General features: G+C 36.1%; 3 protein-coding genes and 1 long non-coding RNA gene across 52 annotated transcripts in view; 1 reads left to right on the top strand and 3 right to left on the bottom strand.

The window, feature by feature from the left end:
- Positions 1 to 4,710, bottom strand: part of LOC137495289 (uncharacterized) — a 70,974-nt gene extending 66,264 nt beyond the window's left edge. For 2 of the 10 annotated variants that reach the window (XM_087237709.1, XM_087237710.1), the window contains exons 1-2: positions 4,071 to 4,198; positions 2,597 to 2,772 (exon numbers count right to left, since the gene is read on the bottom strand). In XM_087237709.1, the coding sequence (XP_087093835.1) occupies positions 2,597 to 2,654 (58 nt within the window). In that variant the 5' untranslated portion in view covers positions 2,655 to 2,772; positions 4,071 to 4,198. Of the gene's footprint in view, positions 1 to 2,596; positions 2,773 to 3,731; positions 4,043 to 4,070; positions 4,332 to 4,620 lie in introns of those variants that run through there. The other 8 variants (XM_087237714.1, XM_087237706.1, XM_087237708.1 and 5 more) reach the window with 7 other exon arrangements.
- Positions 4,121 to 8,628, top strand: LOC141386338 (uncharacterized). The gene is made up of 3 exons (XR_015476985.1): positions 4,121 to 4,334; positions 6,815 to 6,948; positions 7,331 to 8,628. It is a non-coding gene; the product is annotated as an uncharacterized LOC141386338 (long non-coding RNA).
- On the bottom strand, positions 6,948 to 8,618 carry dleu7 (deleted in lymphocytic leukemia 7). The gene is given in 2 exon segments (NM_001278811.1): positions 6,948 to 7,444; positions 8,220 to 8,618. Coding segments are annotated over 2 exon segments (507 nt in total). The 5' UTR covers positions 8,520 to 8,618; the 3' UTR covers positions 6,948 to 7,237.
- A 1,956-nt stretch (positions 8,629 to 10,584) lies between the features above and the next one.
- The window catches only part of agpat3 (1-acylglycerol-3-phosphate O-acyltransferase 3), a 78,408-nt gene continuing 71,041 nt past the window's right edge, over positions 10,585 to 17,951 (bottom strand). For 11 of the 40 annotated variants that reach the window (XR_015475679.1, XR_015475663.1, XR_015475680.1 and 8 more), the window contains 2 exons: positions 11,946 to 14,683; positions 10,585 to 11,717 (listed from right to left, as the gene is read on the bottom strand). Coding sequence is in view for 12 of the 40 variants with exons in the window: in XM_087235482.1 (XP_087091608.1) it covers positions 14,592 to 14,683 (92 nt within the window). In the remaining 28 variants the exon portion in view is untranslated. 40 annotated transcript variants of the gene reach the window in all.

Genomic DNA, 17,951 nt, shown 5'->3' on the forward strand with positions numbered 1-17,951 from the left:
TTGCAAACATCTGAGATCAACAGTCCTATTGGTACATAAATGTCTGGTTTCCGTTGTAAAGCAATTCAATGTTTAGCTATTGCTAACTTCTATAGCTATAACTTTCTTAGCTCTGATAATTACAAGTTATGTGCAATTTGTGAACTCCAAAGTAAAACTCCAGTATCCCAAGTGAGTAAATTAGAATTTACAGTTGAAGGCAAATGTAAACTTAAAGGGATAGGTCTTAAGTATTTACAAACCTTTTTTATTCTGTTGAATACCAAATAATATATTTTGAAGAAAGCGGAAAACCTGTAACCATCCACTTCCATAGCAAGAGAAACAAATACTATGGAAGTCAATAGCTACCAGTTTCCAACATTCTTCCTAAATATCTTCTTTTGTGCAGAAAACAGAAAAAAGAAACTCAAGGTTTGGAACAAGTGATTAGTAAGTAAATGACTGAATTTTGAATTATGAGTAAACTATAACCCCTTAAAATAGAGATGCCCAAACTAGGGTCTGTGGGCCAAAGTTGGCCAATGCTAACGTTTGATTTGGCCTACCATCCCATTTGAGAAGAAAGGGAGATTTTTTAGAAAGAGATTGTCATTTCAAATTTTATGCAACATTTTGTTTGCTTGTGTTGCAATTTGTTTTGATTTGTAAATCAATCACGTGATTTTTTTTTTGTAAATACTATCATTCTACAGATAGAAGAAAATGCGCAAGAAATCAGCGAGCAAATCAAGACAAAGGCAGGTGCAGCTTATTCGGTATTGAACTTATTAATAAAATTGTTAATGTTACTGTAATAAGTTAATTGTTACTTACTGTAATAAGTTCATTATCATTTTTTAAAATATACTGTATTAGGTAATATAATTTAAAGCAATGTTTTGTAGTTATTTTTAAATATTAGGAAAGAAATTAGGAAATTAATCATGGAAGCTTTAATGTAAAACAATTTGATATTTTTAAATTCGGCCCACAGTCTTCATTAAAGTTTGCTTTTTGGCCTATCATAAAAAAGGTTTGGGCACCCTGCTTATAAATCATTGAGTCATGTACTAATGCTTTATTTAGAAACGGTATATATTTCACTGATGTAAAACTTCATTGTTGTTTTTGATTCATTGTGACAATTTTTATATACAATAAAATATTTACAATGACAATATTCATAATTTATCTTTTTTATCATCATTATACATTGAAAAAACTGTAAACACAGCAATATTGTGAAATAATATGTATCATAAATTATTATAACGACTACATATTGGAGCAGTGGGTAGCACTGTCGCCTCACAGCAAGGTTGCTGGTTCAAATCCCGGCTGGGTCAGTTGGCATTTCTGTGTGGAGTTTGCATGTTCTCTCCGTGTTGGCCTGGGATTCATCAGGGTGCTCTGGATTCCCCCACAGTTAAAAGACATGCAGTATAGGTGAACTAAATAAACTAAATTGGCCAGAGTTTATGTGTGTGAATGAATGTGTATGGATGTTTCCCAGTACTGGGAAGGAGAATGGTTAGAAGGGTGTGTAAAATATATGCTGGATAAGTTGGTGGTTCATTCTGCTGTGGTGACCCCTGATAAATAAAAGGGACTAAGCCAAAGGAAAATGAATGAATGAATGAAAAAGTTATTATAACTTATTAAATAATGAATAAGTCTAATATTAATTATTAAACTATCATTTAAATTTGTTTTGTATTTTTATGTGTTTCAAAATATACTTTATCCCTGAACTGTAAAGAAACAGCATTTGTGTGATTTTTATATTGATGTACAATTGCCACTTAAATAATTTAATGCATTTCTGTGTGTGTATTTATGAACAAACCCTGAGAAATATTGAGTACATCAAAAACTGTAAAAACAAGCTCCAGCATAATCACTACATGTAGAGAAAGCGTTTTATCCGTTTTATATATAGATCAGTTATGAAGCGCACGTCTGTATGATCAATGATAAAGAGTGCTGGGAAAACGGATATAGAAATCACGACATGGTGAGGTAATTTGATAAAGAAAATAAACAACAATATTACTGCGTTGGAGCTTAAATAAACTTTATAAAGCAACAACAACATTACGCACGCATATTAATACAGCTGTTTTGTGTCAGTTAAATCTGTTGACTGTTGAAATTCAAAAATTTTAACCCAGCTAGTTGAGTTAGTAAACAAATAACCCAATAAAGGTTAAAAATAATCCAACAAAGCACCAAATATTTAACCCAATGATTGAGTATATCAATAAATAACCTAATAAAGGTTAAAAATAACCCAACAAACACCAAACATTTTTAATTCAACCATTGGGTTAAATAAATAACATTTTTTAGAGTGCATATATTATATATTTATTTACTTTTAAATTACTTTTTCCCCATATGAGGGAAAAGTATGATGAAAAAAATAAGCAAAAAGACAATTCAAGGCAGCAATACACTTCAAGTCTTCATTACAAATATATTGAAGACTTAAGATTTAAGAGTCGCCGATATCTAAAAACACAACCTGTGCAGAAGTAACAAAGACACTAACGGACCCCCGATGGCCCTGGCACTCTTCTCTGATCCTCCTCTCACACAACACTCATCCTTTTACTCATCTGTCTGGGTCTGCTCTCGACATGTCCCAGGAAGTGACATAATAGCCCAGCCATCCATCCCGCTAGACTTCTGTCTGCAGATCCATTGGCCTGTCAGGAGCCCACAGTGTTTTAAGCCAGACCTCCTCGAGCCTGGGGTTGCCGGGTTCAATCAGTCTTGTGGATGTGGATGCTAAAAAACAGCAAATAACAGCGTCATGAGAGAGCAGCCTCAGACAGTCAGGACACAAAATGTCAAACACACTCCTTCAGAAAAGTTGGTGATGGGCCTAGAGCAGGGATGGGCAAACTTGATCCTTGAGGGCCAGTGTCCCTGCAGAGTTGTGTTCCAACACTAGTCAAACACACCTGAACATGCTAATCAGTGTCTTTAAGATCACAAGAAATCTATAAGCAGGTGTGTTTGATTAGGGTTGGAGCTAAACTGTGCAGGACACCGGCCCTCCAGGACCGAGTTTGCCCACCCCTGGCCTAGAGGAAGAAACTCATGAAATGTGCAGAAAAAAGTAGTTAGAGAAAATTCAAGTTTGAAAAGTTGCAAGTTGTAATTCATCATGGAGTCACCACAGCGGAATGGACCAACTTATCCGGCATATGTTTACACAGCTGGAACCCAGTAATGGGAAACATTCATACACACTAATTCACACACATATAATATGGCCAATTTAGTTTATTCAATTCACCTAGTGCATGTATTTTGGACTTTGGCGAAACCCACACCAAGAGAGCATGTAAACTCCACACAGAAATGCCAAATGGCCCAGCTGGGACTTGAAGGATCAGCCTTCTTGCCGTGAAGCGACAATGCTAACGAGCCACCGTATCGCCCCTATCTTCAATGGGTTTTTAAAAATGTAGGAATATTACACGACAACATGAAACGTTCGTTGATTTTAACTGACCAGTTTTGGTTGCTTTTAATGTTGAAAGTCGCGATAGTGTTTTTTTACAAAACGGTAAAACGTCATGGTTAAGATGGATGGCCACTTGAGATAATTAAATATTTGACGAGACACCAATAGCCTAAAAAACGAGTTACACGATAATATGAAACGTTTGTAATTTTTTAAAATACAATTTTCAGTTGTTTTAACTTTGGAAGTCGCTATATCTGTTTACAAAACGTACATGAGGATGAACAGCCACTTGATGATCTTTAACCAAGTTAGTAGAAGAAAATCACGTTCAATAAGATTTTTAAAAGAAACCGAGTAAAATTAAACGTTTGTTGGTTTTAAATGACCCGTTTCGGTTGTTTTTAATGTTGGATTTCGAGAAAGTGTTGTTTATTTACAAAACAGTTAACTTAAGCGGCTAAGATATCGGTCGGTCACTATAATATTTGACCTCCAAATGGTTAAAAAAAAAGTGTTACACGATAAGATTAAATGTTTGTTGGTTTTTACATGACAAATTTCAGTTGTTTCAGCTTTGGTCGTGATGATATTATTTGTTTACAAAACTTACGTGAGGATGCAAAGCCACGTGAAGATCTTTGGCTAACTTTGAAGAAAACCACCCAACAGTTAACGTTATTGGATTTAAAAAAAAACTTAGTATACGGTACAATAAAACTAAACGTTTGTTGGTTTTAATTGACCTGTTTGAACTGTTTTAACCTCAGAATAGGATTGTAACGAATACCCGAGCTACGAACTCAGGAAAAAAGTAGCAAGGGCCTGCATGATAATCAGCAAGGTTGGATTGTGTCATTCGCTATTGGTGGATGATGTGAGTGACGGCTAGTCCCCATGAAATATAGCCTAAGTAACACATTAAAAGTTATATTTCTGATTAATGATAGATAAACAAATGAATAAAAATCAATTAATCAACGACGTGTGCGGATCGATAAACTTAGCATCAAACACTATACAAAAAACAAAAAGCTAACAGTTACACATTGTGATTGTATGGCGACTAATATAGGCTAATTGAGTTTTATTTAACACTTCTTCATCTGTTGGATAGTCTTTAAATGAATACATTTAAAATCTTTAAATTCAAAATTACTCACAAATAAGGGAACCTTCACATATTTTACAGTACCATGTTAAAGAGGTGGCACATGCTGCCATCTAATGATTTTGTATCGCTTGTATTGTGTGAAGTCAATGAAAATATAAAATGTGTATAGGGCGTCCTCTACTGAGCACACTTGGTATTGACAATCCCACAACTGAACGCGCTCCATTTGCCTTACACAGCATTTTTTTAAGTATTTAAACATTAACATACTTCCTTTTTTTAATTTCATAAGTTTCAAGAACTGCGTGTAGTTCATGAAAACAGAAGAGAAAGAATTTCAGAAAGAAATTCACTTTACATTTGAGTTTATTTGTCAAATTTAATGTTGAGTTTACATTAATCAGGGTTGGCCAAAAATTTAAATGTATTTTAAAATAAGAGACCAAATACTTCAACTTTAGATGTATCAAAAAACCTTCAAAATACAGAAGCAGCAAAAGTATCAAAATAAAACATTGTTTTTTTGAATATACTACAAAATACTTTTTACAATTTTATGTCTCAAACCTTCTTTTGACAAGCCTATTGGATCAACCCCTTCACCATTAAACTGATTTAGTGAAACAAACTAAACATGATAACAAAAGCTTTTCTCTGAGCAAGTTTAAGTCAGCTTCTCTCCATCTCTTTCACCTCTACTGTGCATGAGAAGGAATTCATAAAAATGTCACTCTCTTTGATTTTAGTATAGATTTTGTACAAATTTCATACAGAAAGTCCTGTCTTGAAGATGATTTCTTTAATCATTGTAAAAACCATTAAATGCAAATAATGAGTTGGAATATAGTACTATACCTCTTAAAAGTCTTTTATATTTATATATGTTAATATATTATCTTTTATAGTTTCGCAATTGAAATCTTTGCTCAATGTAAAATCTCCACTTTTAGTCATTTCCATAAATCATTCTTTTTTTTCTGCAATTGTACTCCTCAATACACAATATAAAACATGATATCTCAAAAAAAAAAAAAAAAATAGCTATCTGTTTTCATTGCCATGAAATCTCAGTTGGGAGTTTTTGACCAGTCTGGAGTATTATTATTTATATTTGTCTCACACTGATTAACTATGTCAAGGTTTGTATTTAACTATAAAGAGCACCTGCAGATCAGCTACTGGCATTTGAAAAAGCCAACAATGTTTTGTAGGTATCGCCACTGTAGAACTTTTATGTTGTTTGTCTTATTTGACTTGCTCCCGAATTTACCCCTATTTTTCTGATACTTTATATGTATTGCATAATTTCCATCTACACTCCAAGCATTGATCAACTTCTTCAATATTAATTATTTTTCTAGTCTGATCTCAAGCCTTGGCAAGAAAGCACCAATCAAAGGCCACATTTTTATGATGTCATCATCTTCTTACAAAGTATTTTACAGTATTTTAAATTGACCTAAGTACAAGACACTAACATATTTTGATACAAAATATGAACCCATTTTCATAAACCCCATCTAATACAAATTAGATACTATTTTGTATTTAAAATATGTATTTGAAATAAATGTATCATAAATACTGCCCCCACCCCTGCTTGTAATAATAATATTTTATCAATTTAAATACTTTCAATCTGTTCTGATGCATCATTGGAAGTTTTTAAAAAATTAATAGCATGCCATTTTAATGTGCAATACATAACATTACAATCTATACATGTTTACTTATAATCCGAGTTCTTAGTCTATCATCATTAGTAGAGTCCAAATACCTTATCTAGAATCATTTAAATTGTTTTTAATTGCTCAATTTCTTTAATGCATTTGCATCCATACATTCATGTTAATTAAAATGAATTATCCAACACTTTTTGGGAATTTCCTCCTCATTCATTTACATCACACCAAAAAAAAGTTTGTAGTGGAGCACAAGACCATTTATATTACATAAACGCTGGTTTTGTGCACCATCTAGTGACAAAAGTTGATTCTACACAGCTTTCACAGACAGTTCAAATTTGAACAAACAGCAAAAATAGTATTGATTTTGCAATCCTCAAACCTGGAATTCATAATCAGATCTTTAGAACTGCTTGGGTGGTTGTAACACTGAAAATGGTTTTTATTTTGAACATAATTACACATTGATGCCATAATCAATTCAACATTAGAACACACAAATTGCACTTTTACCCAACACACCCCTGCTCCACCAAACACACTCCTTTTGTTTATCAGGTGACAACGGCAGCCACACCAGACCCATCCTGAGGTGTGACAGCCATCATCCCACCCGTGGAGTTAAAAGTGGATTCAGCAGCATCAGACCTGTTTTACCTGTACAGTCAGCCGAACACAAACTCATGATACTGGTATGTGCAAAGAGAATGTTGTTCTGCCATTCTTATGCATGCATGAGTACTGACTAATGCATACGATAAACAATACAGCTTAAAGTTGAGCATATACATGATTGCTCTGCAAAACACTTTTTTTGTGAGGTTCCACGCCTTCATTTGTAATCTGAAACATCATGCTAATGTTACATTCACTGATGATTCACAGATAGTTCATGGCTTGTTTGTTTCTTAAGAAAAGTAAATGTCTCCTTATTTTTCTGAGGTAGTTCCTTAGAAATCACACAGTAAAATCTGCAGATTTTCAGATTTCAGGGAAGGAGTTTGAAAGCTCTCTTAGTCTGTGAGTGGACACGGTGGAGGACAGGTTGTTTTCATCTCTCACATGTGCAAGCAGGCTAATGACGATAAGTCGAAGACAGTCTCGAAGTTCCCTCAAGTCTCTGTCTGAGCGAGAACCACCTTCCGCAACAGCCATTCTCAAGCATATGTTCTTCAGATCAACACTGTCCTGAAAGAGAGAAAGGGGGAAATAGGTATAATTTAAAAACAGCCTATAAATATAATCACACAGCGATATTTGTTGACACTTGACTGAAATGTTATTATAAACTTAAATACATCAAGTAAACCAAAAGACATCCAAAAGTACACAGCATTTCTGCGACAAAAACAGATTGTGTTGGGGTCTACAATGTTCCTCATGCGGTTATCATGTGAATAACATTGACACCAGTTTAATTCAACATACAAAATAATCTCTTTTTTATTGATCAAGCACATGTACGTATTTGAAAGATACATTACTTGTAATCTGATAGTAGTATCTAGTTACAAGTAATCTAAAAGTAATCCAGAAGTACTCAGAATACATTTCTTGGAAATAAATCGAACAGATTACTCCAGTAGGCTACAGATGTATTTTTTTTTTAAATAATAATACAGATATATTATACATATTTATTCATCATATACAATCATTTATCGATTTTAATAGTCGAATTAATCTGGTCATTGAGAGAAAGGGCCAACACGCACGTGGAAACTCCTACTGTTTAAAAAGCATCCCAGGATGCACCTGCAAAGCTCCAATATAGACAAAAGAGGTCTTCTTTATCTTCCACGACCTTATTTGTATCGTTGTATTGCTTTCAATCACAATAAAATAAAGTCCCTGTCAATCCAGCATATGTAACAAGAGGTATCGTTTAACAAGCGAGTCGTCATAGCACACATTACACTAAATACTGCAGCAGAAAGAGTCGATAAACACCAAATCGTCTCACCTTACGCTTGAGCAAACTCTTCCCGTAAGAGCCGTCTTTAATGAAGTCTTCTTCGATGGATATGAGCTGTGTCAGTATCTCGAGCAGTCGCGAAAGGCAGTTTTCCCGTGCTCTCTCCGCGATCGTCTTCAGCCTGCGGGGCTCCTTCATCACATCGCCCGGGCGAGCGGCCACTTTACCGGCCGCCAAAGCACCCGGACACCGGCCCTCTCCCTCTCTATTACTGCCCGTCCCGTGATCTCGCAGTTCATTTAGGATGTTTAAAGCATCGATCTGATGTGTTAGAGAGCAGAGCCCCATGTCTGTTACCTGGTCGAGGACGGACAGACCTGCAGTCTTGAGCACAGGCGCAGTTCTCAGATGATAGGCAGATGCGAGGCACAGTTGGTGTAAACAACAACGTGACAAATGACCGTCTTTAAGTGTTTTCTGCTTGGACAGACGGTTTGTGTAACGACTTCCCCATTGTTTGTGTTCGGACTAGATGAACACTTGCTTGCACATGCAAATGTGACTTGATAGTCCTGCCTTCTTCATTCAATGCATACAGAGATCGGTTAACTGGGGGTGGGGGGAGTTATAACTGCAGTATATGTGCGTTATAAAGTTTCATTTACCTCATAGATGTGGTTATTTAGGTACAAAGTGTATATTACTTCCCAGTATTGGGTTACAGCAGAAAGGGCATCCGCTGTGTAAAACATATGATGGATAAGCTGGCGGTTCATTCCGCTGTGTTGCGACCTCTGATAAATAAAGGGTCTAAGCAGAAGGAAAATGAATGAATGAAAGTCTATATTATTTTACTTACCTTAACCCAATCCTCATAGACAACTGGTTTGTGAAAAAAAACATCAGCACCTGTATACCGATTCAAAACGTTACTTGTACTTAGTAAATAGATTAAGTAATCTAAAAGTAATCCACCATTATTCAGAAAACATTTTCTCAAAAGAAAAATCGAACAGTTTAATTATTTGTGACACATATTTTTTTTATACTTTAACATCTATAGCCAATCCTAGTTCTATTTTAGAAAAATCTATCGACACATTTATAAAACAAACGAAAAAGTAATCTAACTATAAGTAATCTAAATGTAATCCACCAGAATTCTGAAGAATTTGTTTCCTGGAAAGAAAAAAAAAAGAAATCGAACAAATTAAAATACCAAATACACATTATATTATATAATTTTACCTTAATCCATACTCTAACTCCAATTCCTCACAGATAATTTTACAAAATGTTCAATTATAAAAATATATAAAAATTATGACAATTGTATAATATAAACTATTATAAATTAGCTCACTGCAAAAAAAATGTTTTTAGGTTATTGTAACTTATTTAAATAAGTTTATCATGTTTTAACTTAATTTTATAAGTTACGCAAGTCTGTTTATCATAATATAAGTTCAGTGAACTCATAAGGTAAATTTTATTCAGCTCAAAAATTTAAGGCAACCAGGATTTTTTTTACAGTGTATGATTTAAATAAAATAAAAACAGTATAATTTTAAACCGTTTGATTTGTGATGATATATTAAATGTCCTCAAAGCACGTCATTCACATTTAATACTCATGTATCTTAACATGTGTCCTTTTTAACTACTCTATCTGGATTATGGATTACATTATATATCGTATTACAAATGGATTACAATTTAAATACTTAATTTAAAATTTAAGTTAAATTGGTGGTAAAAAAAATTTAACCAGCTTATACCTTATACCTTTTGCAGGTTGGTATAGAGGTTTTAGGTCCTTCTACATCATGAGACCAAACTCATTAACAGCCAAACACCAGCATTAAATCCAGCCTTGACCAGTTGGTTGTTATTTTTTGTAACATATAAAACAACCAAAAGAAGAAGAAAAACAGCTTAGCGTGACAGGGTGAAACCAATTTCACAATGAGATCACACTGATATTTTAAACCCAGTGCTCACGTTGCAACACAAAATCTGATCAAATCTGATATATTTTAGCTGAAATGAAAGTTCCAAGACAGCAATGCCATTGCATTAACTCGTGTCAAAAGTGAACACACAATTACTACTTTTAGATTTGAAGAGTCATCGAATTTAACACCAAAAATTATTATTCTACCCAGAAATATTTTTTATCTTATTTTAGTCATTCATTTATAAGCCTAAACAGATAATAAAACATAAAAATGGTCAACCATGTGAAAACATTTGAATTATTTGTAAATATCTTGTGCAGCCTCATATTCCTGTTATTATAAGCGAGATGAATTGTATTCAGTGTTTTCAGTGCGAATGCAGCTATGGCTACATTTATTTCATAAAGATGAATAGGCTACTGGGTTATTCATGCAATGAAATGAAACAACTCCAGTTCCAATCATACACTGAATGCTTTAATTTATCTGAAAGAAAATACAAAACAAATTGTGAACTTAACAGACTAAATTTCTAGTTCTACGCAACCTCTGCTCACATACTGCTTTTTGAGGAGGATTTAACTCAAACGCAAGTCAGAAACACTCACTATGACATCTCGCATCTTTTCCCAAAGCCCGCTATTTAGTCTGTACTCTACAATCTCAATCCTGTCAGTCATACGCATACAGTAGCAACATTTATTACAAGAAGAGGGAATTCTGGCCTCAGATCAGGTGTCACATTCATTATTGGATTAGAGTTCAAGAACTGATCTTGGCTCAGAGTCCTACCCTGTCAACAGTGGTCTTGACAACAGATCAGCAAGCGACTCCCAAACACCGCGCATTTATTAGAAATGGATCACTCATGCTGAATTATTCAGAATAAATTAATCACCAGGTTAAATGAAAAAACTAAAAACTCTGTGGCAAGGAAATGAATAGATTCAGTCTTAACTGGTGAAAACGAAAGATAATAAAGTTAAGGCTGATTTATACTTCTGTGTCGAGTGATCGGCGTGACCCAAATGCGGTGCATTTATACCCCATTTACACTACGAGCGTCTGGCAGCAGCAAAGCGATTATTCATTTAAATTTTGAGTGAGCAACTTCCAGCGACCTCCATCTACGCTAGCGACAGCAACCGTTGGCTACCAGGTGGAGATATCTAGTGACACGACAAAGTTGAAAATCCAGCCTCATTCAACCTGAGTGACTTGCAGCGGCAAAGTGTCAAGTAACCGTTCAGTTCAATAGAAAGTTAGCATTGACCGTTGATGACTAGGTAGGCGCGTCAAGCTATGCGACACAGTTGAGAATCCTTCAACTTTATGCAATTATGCAAGCAACTTTCTTGAGCGACAACCAATAGGAGCACCAGTACAGCTCATGTGAGCTTCTCTTAGCTCGCTCAGAAACTGGTTGTATTCGTGCTGTATATACCCTCACAGATTTGTATTTGCAGCAGGTCCCTACCTAAAGGTAGCTACAAAGTCACTACTAGTGTGAATAAGGCATCATTCACATTACGAGTGACTCGCAGTGGCAAAGTGACCGCTTATTTAAATTGAGGGTGAGCGACTTCCGCTGACCTCCCTTTATGCGAGCAACAGCAACCATTGGCCACGAGGAGGGTGTGTCCAGTGACGAGACAAAGTTGAGAATCTTTCAACCCTTTGCAGATGAAGATTGACTTTCTTGATCGACAGCCAGTAGGAGCATTTGCAAAGCTCACATGATCTTTCAACTCGCTCAGAGGCCGCCCACATGGTCGCCAACGGTCGATGTAGACCGAGATCACCGGAAGTCACTCACTCCCTGTTGAAATAAATGGTTGTTTGTTGCTTTGCTGCTGCGAGTCGCTTGTAGTGTGAATTATGTTACTTCCAGACGCTATTGTCTTGCTCTGCAATAACGCTTCTGAAATGCTGGTTGGCAGCAGATGTTTTTGTTCCTCTATGTTGAGTTACTATCGGAACGCTACAAGTAGCTAAAACTTGCTCATTCAGAGGCGGGAACTGGAGGATGTGCAACAACTTTAATCATAAAATAAATACAGAACAAAAGTTTTCATCTGGAGCTTTTTCAAGGGATTCGACACTTGTTTAAACATTCACTTCATCGGCTCGCGGCTTTCAGCACCCGCCACACTCGTCACATCTACCAAGCAATCACAGAAATAGCACTACGTGGTTACATTTTTTGAGAGGTGTGGGTCAGCCACGGCGAGGGCTATGCGACCACGTGAAGGCTACGCATACGAGTGAGCTTGACGCAGAAGTATAAATTAGCCTTTAGTTTACCCAAAAATGTACATTATGTTATTAATTACTCATCCTCTTGTCATTCCCATCCCCTAAGATCTTCGTTGATCACACTGATATATTTTAAATGAAATCTGAGAGCTCTCTTATCCTCCGTAGACAGCAATGTTCCCAATTTAAAGTCCCCCAAAAAACCAAAAACATCCTCAAAACACACTATGGCTGCATTTACACTGCAGATCTCGATAATCAATTCAGATTGTGTAACTGTACGATTTTTTTGATGACTGGCTTGCATCATGTTTTAAAAGTGATTCGTATCCGATTGTCTGCATTTACACAGTACAGGGCAAAGGTAAAATGACCAAAAAAAAAAAAAAAAAAGAGCAGGCGCTGACTAACAGCTGATAATAAAAGAGCGCTCTTTTCTCCGTTCCTCTATTTAATCTGTTCACAGGATTTCATTTTTTAAAATTCTTTTTGACAAGTTGTTTTACTATAGTTAATGACATTAAAGTTCTCAAGTTCACATCTTAGGAATTTTTTTAGGAATTTTGGTGGGAATGTTTCTGATATTTAAAGTATAGATGGGATAATTGCTACCAACAGATTGAATTTAAAGTATTTTATTTTGTGTTTAGATGATGAAGGAAAGTCTCAGGGTTTCAGAATGAGGGAAAGTATTTAACAACATATTTTATTTTTGGGTGAACTAACCATTTAACCTACTATTCATCCAACCAATATTTTAATCAAGTAAACTTTGGTATTCTCCCGACCTTATAAACCAGACTAGTTGCGCTGGTTTCTCACAGATCTCCCAATCCCAATTCCCAATCTTCAAATCCTCATATGAATATTGTGCATCTGAAACACACAGACTGCATCTGTAATCTACACCACATGAATGCCAGTAGAAGATGACATGAAGATCAGATAAAAATTGCACAATACATGAGAAACCCAATCACTTCGGACTGCCCGACTACATACAAGAAGCTACACTGTTCTGCTCCGTTAAGGCTTGCACGGGTCCTTTCCAATTTCGCCATTCAAAAAAAGCAAAGATGCACATTGAAAACAATGAGGGAAGACATCAGAAAGAGAGAAATAACTTTAAACAAATGAAGCGCATTCATCTAATTCGAATGGGTTTGGGTCAAGAAGAAACTTCTAGAGTTTATTTACAAACCATTAGTGTCAGTGGTTCACACTAAAAGGGGTTTCACAATCTTCGTTTATTGACAGAACAGATTGTTGTCTTCTTGGTCTTTCGGCTACTCTCTCTTTATCTCACACCCTATGTTTCCAGTTACACATGGCTAGATATGGGCAGTTGAATCATGGTCCATGGGTGTTTCATTTAGCTGCAAACTAACTAAAGAGATGCTCTATGTGGACAGGAGTAGAAAACATCGCTTATTCATCAACATGGTAATGCAATGGTGACAGAGTGGGATAAGACACCATTGTGAAAAGGTCTCGAAAATGGGAGAAAAGTTACAGAAGACATGCTTTTCCTCGGAAACTCCGCTCAGTCCATTTCTATTGCCGTCGCATAACAGTTTTCAGCTGACCAATAGACCCATTGGTGATCTACAGCGGTTGATTTGTTAGGTAGGGGGCCGCCTTTTCTCTGACCAGCTGGGCTGTTTGTCTTCCTCAACCGCCCGTGATGTGAAATTCTGATCTTAGAAAAATCAGTCCAGGTGACTCAAGTGTGGCGATCCAAACTGTGAAAGGGAGGATTTGATATTGTAGATGCAAAGAACGAAGTGTTACAAAGCACTTCCGGAGATGATAAATACTAATGAAGAACTAAGACAAGATGTGAGCTTGTTTGGTTAAAAGAGGGCGGGGCTTATGTCATTAAAGGGGCGGGGTTAAAAAGGAGGGAAACGTGTCACATCGATCCGCAACTGAAAGTGCTTCCTCTCCTCTATTTCCCATTTAGTTTTGTTCATAAAATTATTTGTACGTTTACAGACTAGCATATTAAGTTATATCTATAGTTATATCCCTATATACCTCCCAATGCTGCATTGAAGAGATGTTAATAATTCATTCATTTTTTTAAATTACATTTTTGTTTTGTAAAAAGAAAGATAACTGCACACAGGGCAGCTCTGTGCCTGAGGCTGGACTGCAGGGTGAGCATTACAGTGGCCACACGGTGTCGATACGGTGAAAATGTTGATTAGTTTTCCTTCTTGGCCTCTACGTTGCCGTAGCTGGATCCCGTCTTCTTTACTTCGGTTACTCCGATGAGTCGGCGAACTGCTACAGAAGCTGCAGAGAGAAACACAGTGACAGGGATTGAGAATTATGTAGTGCAAGCAGTTCAACTTAATGGACATTTTGCAAAAACATCAGTGTAAAGGACTTTCATATAAAAATGTATTTAGGCCCAATCCTAATTCTACCACTTAGCCCTTCCCCTTACCACTCATTTTGTGCATTCACATGAAGGGGTAGAAGTGTCTCAATTCTCTTTATCTTGAAGGCGTACGGCTAAGGGGAAGGGCTAGATAGCCCTTGAAACAGAGATTTTTCAAGATGACACTCGAAACCAATGGGTTTCCCAGAATACACCAGCTACACCAGCAGCATGGCTGCTCACGGAAGTCAGGAGATCCACAAATTAGTATTTACTGGCATTATTACAAATTTTTATAACAAACAAGCACTTGTCTTAATACATTTATAACAGCGTTGTGTTTACCGTCATGGTTCTTAAAAAAAAACACTAAAATTAAAACAGCTAAATTTCGCGATCTATATTCCCGAATAATAACTCCTGTACAGCAGTCCCACACCATTCTGACACTCGATGACACTGGAATATCCTGTCAGAAAAGTCTAGTGGCTGAGAATGAGCTTTCTACAGTGTCTGCTATAATGATAGTGTTGTTTTGGTGTGTTTACATTGATGAATATGGCCACTGTGTAAATGCAGAGTACAGTTATGAGCTTATTGCCACGTTAGACCGTATGAAAACATAATATATGCCTTCAGTAATTTCCTGAAGATAAATACCAAAAAATAACACAACTGGAATCACTACAGCAGTCAGGATCGTCTGATCTCATTTGAAGCAAGAGATCGTGATGACACATGATGACGTGTGCAGGTGTTGTAGTGCTGTCCCATTTCTTAGGGGTAAATTTTGAAGCCCTTCCCCTTCACACTCTGTTTCAAGGGCTAAGGGAAAGAGGGAAAGAGTACAAAAATAGAATTGGGATTTGGGCCTAACTCTTCCATTCTCTTAATTGTACTTCACTGCATAACAAATTAAGATTTTTTTTGTTGTTGCTTTTTTTTATTTTAATTAAATTAAACAAATTAGTCCCTTTATTTATCAGTGGTCGCCACAGCGGAATAAACTGCCAACTTATCCAGCATATCTTTTTTACACAGCAGATGCCCTTCCAGCTGCGACCCAATACTGGGAAACATCCATACACACTCATTCACACTCATACACTACGGCCAATTCAGTTTATTCAATTCACCTGTACCGCATGTCTTTGAACTGTGGGGGAACATGCAAACTCCAAACCAAAATGCCAACTGACCCAGGCGGGACTCAAACCGGCAACCTCCTTGCTGTGAGGCAACAGTGCTAACCACTGAGCCACCATGTCGCACACATTTTAATTTGTTACAATAAAATGTAAAAATACTTTGAAGGGCTACAAACCATTTAATTAGTTAAAAATGATGCTGAAGTGGCAATGCATAAATTCTGTTTAGCTGATATCAGATTAAAATTTCAATATAAAATGTACATGCACAAACAGGCATACAGATAAGCACACCAGTATCATTCTATGTGACGGAGAATCACAAAAATACAACATCTAAAATTTCTAAATTCTTCTGGTATTTTGTTGTCTGAATAGCAATAAACATGGCACCTTTTGGTAATTTTGCTACTTTTTTGGGGGTTACTTCTTTTAAATTTGCAATAATGTCACATGTCATCAGTATATAGAATTAAATAACTACAAATCAAAAAAACAGAGAAAAGGAGACTTTTCCACAGCGGTGTTTACATATACAGCTGATAAAATAAGTATTGAACACGCCATTTTTCCTGGGAATAATATTTCTAAAGGAGCTGTTGACAAGGAATTGAACCAGATTTTGGTAAAAACCCAAACAATACAAACATAAAAATAAGACAAACAAAACAAAATGTGAAAAATTTGTTGTGTAATAACAATGGAATGACACACGGTGAACTACTGAAATGTAATAATTACTTTATACAAAGGCTTTTTTGGTCATGATGGCTTAAAGATGGCTCTAATATGGAGAATGAAGTCACATGAATTGCTCAGGTGTAAGTTTTTCATAGACTTCATCAGAGTGGAAAATCTGTATTTTTTTATTGGATTCAAGTCAGGTGATTGGCTAAGCCATTCTACAGCTTGATTTTCTTTCTCTGAAAGCATTTGAGAGTTTCCTTGGCTGTGTTTTGGATCATTGTCTTGCTGAAATGTCCACTCTGGTTTCATCCTCATCATCCTGCTAATGTAGATGCTGAACTGAAGCAGCTGATATTCATTTACAATGATGAAGGGCAAGACGTTGCTGAAAAACTACTGAAAGATTTTATCTGCTGTCTGGGCTTTCACTGCCTTTCTACACCTCCATTTCTTCATGAGTTCAATACTTTTTCTCTGTGTCATTTCATTTTTTTTACACATAACTTAATTTGTAAACTAATTATGGTGGCTTGAAAAGCCAACATACTGTTATCTCACTTAAACTTATTAGGCTGGCTTGAGAAACAAGCCAGACTACTGAAATCCTATTTAAACTTATTATTTTTTTTATATATTATTCTTCTTCTTCTGAGACTAAAATTCAAAATCTATCTCCTCCTAGAGCTTTCGAGCTATGACCCCCAAACTCACACCAGACCTCCAAACTATTCTGACTCGGTATGCCATATCTTTTCCGACTGATCCGACTTTCGATTTTCCGAAAAACGTCCCGGGACCGTCGGAAAAATCCCATAGACTTAACATTGGACCAAACTTTGTGACCTTATAACTCTGCGTCAGACTGTCACACAGACTTCTAACTGGGCTCATTTAACTCAGACTACCTAACTGCCAATAACTGATGAGGTTTTAACTTTCTGGCCACACCCTAGCAACCACTTTTGGACCCTAGAAACTGTCCCATAGACTTCCATTCAAAGGACTCTCATTGACTTAACATGGGATCAAAATTTGTGAGCTCATAACTCTGCATCAGACTGTCATACAGACTAATGGCTGAGCTCATTTAACTCAGACTACCAAACTGCCAATCACTGATGAGCTTTTAACTTTCTAGCCACACCCTAACTACCAGATACTGCACCCTAGCAAACAACTGTCCCATAGACTTTTATTGCAAAAGACTGTCATTGACTTAACAATAGATCTAACTTTGTGACCTCAAAACTATCTATCTATCTATCCTTTTTCAAACTGCTTTTATCTATCTATCTATCTATCTATCTATCTATCTATCTATCTATCTATCTATCTATCTATCTAT

Source organism: Danio rerio, chromosome 1 (genome assembly GCF_052040795.2).
Source record: "Danio rerio strain M-AB ecotype USA chromosome 1, GRCz13ab, whole genome shotgun sequence".
In the NCBI taxonomy this organism is placed as follows: Eukaryota; Metazoa; Chordata; class Actinopteri; order Cypriniformes; family Danionidae; genus Danio; species Danio rerio.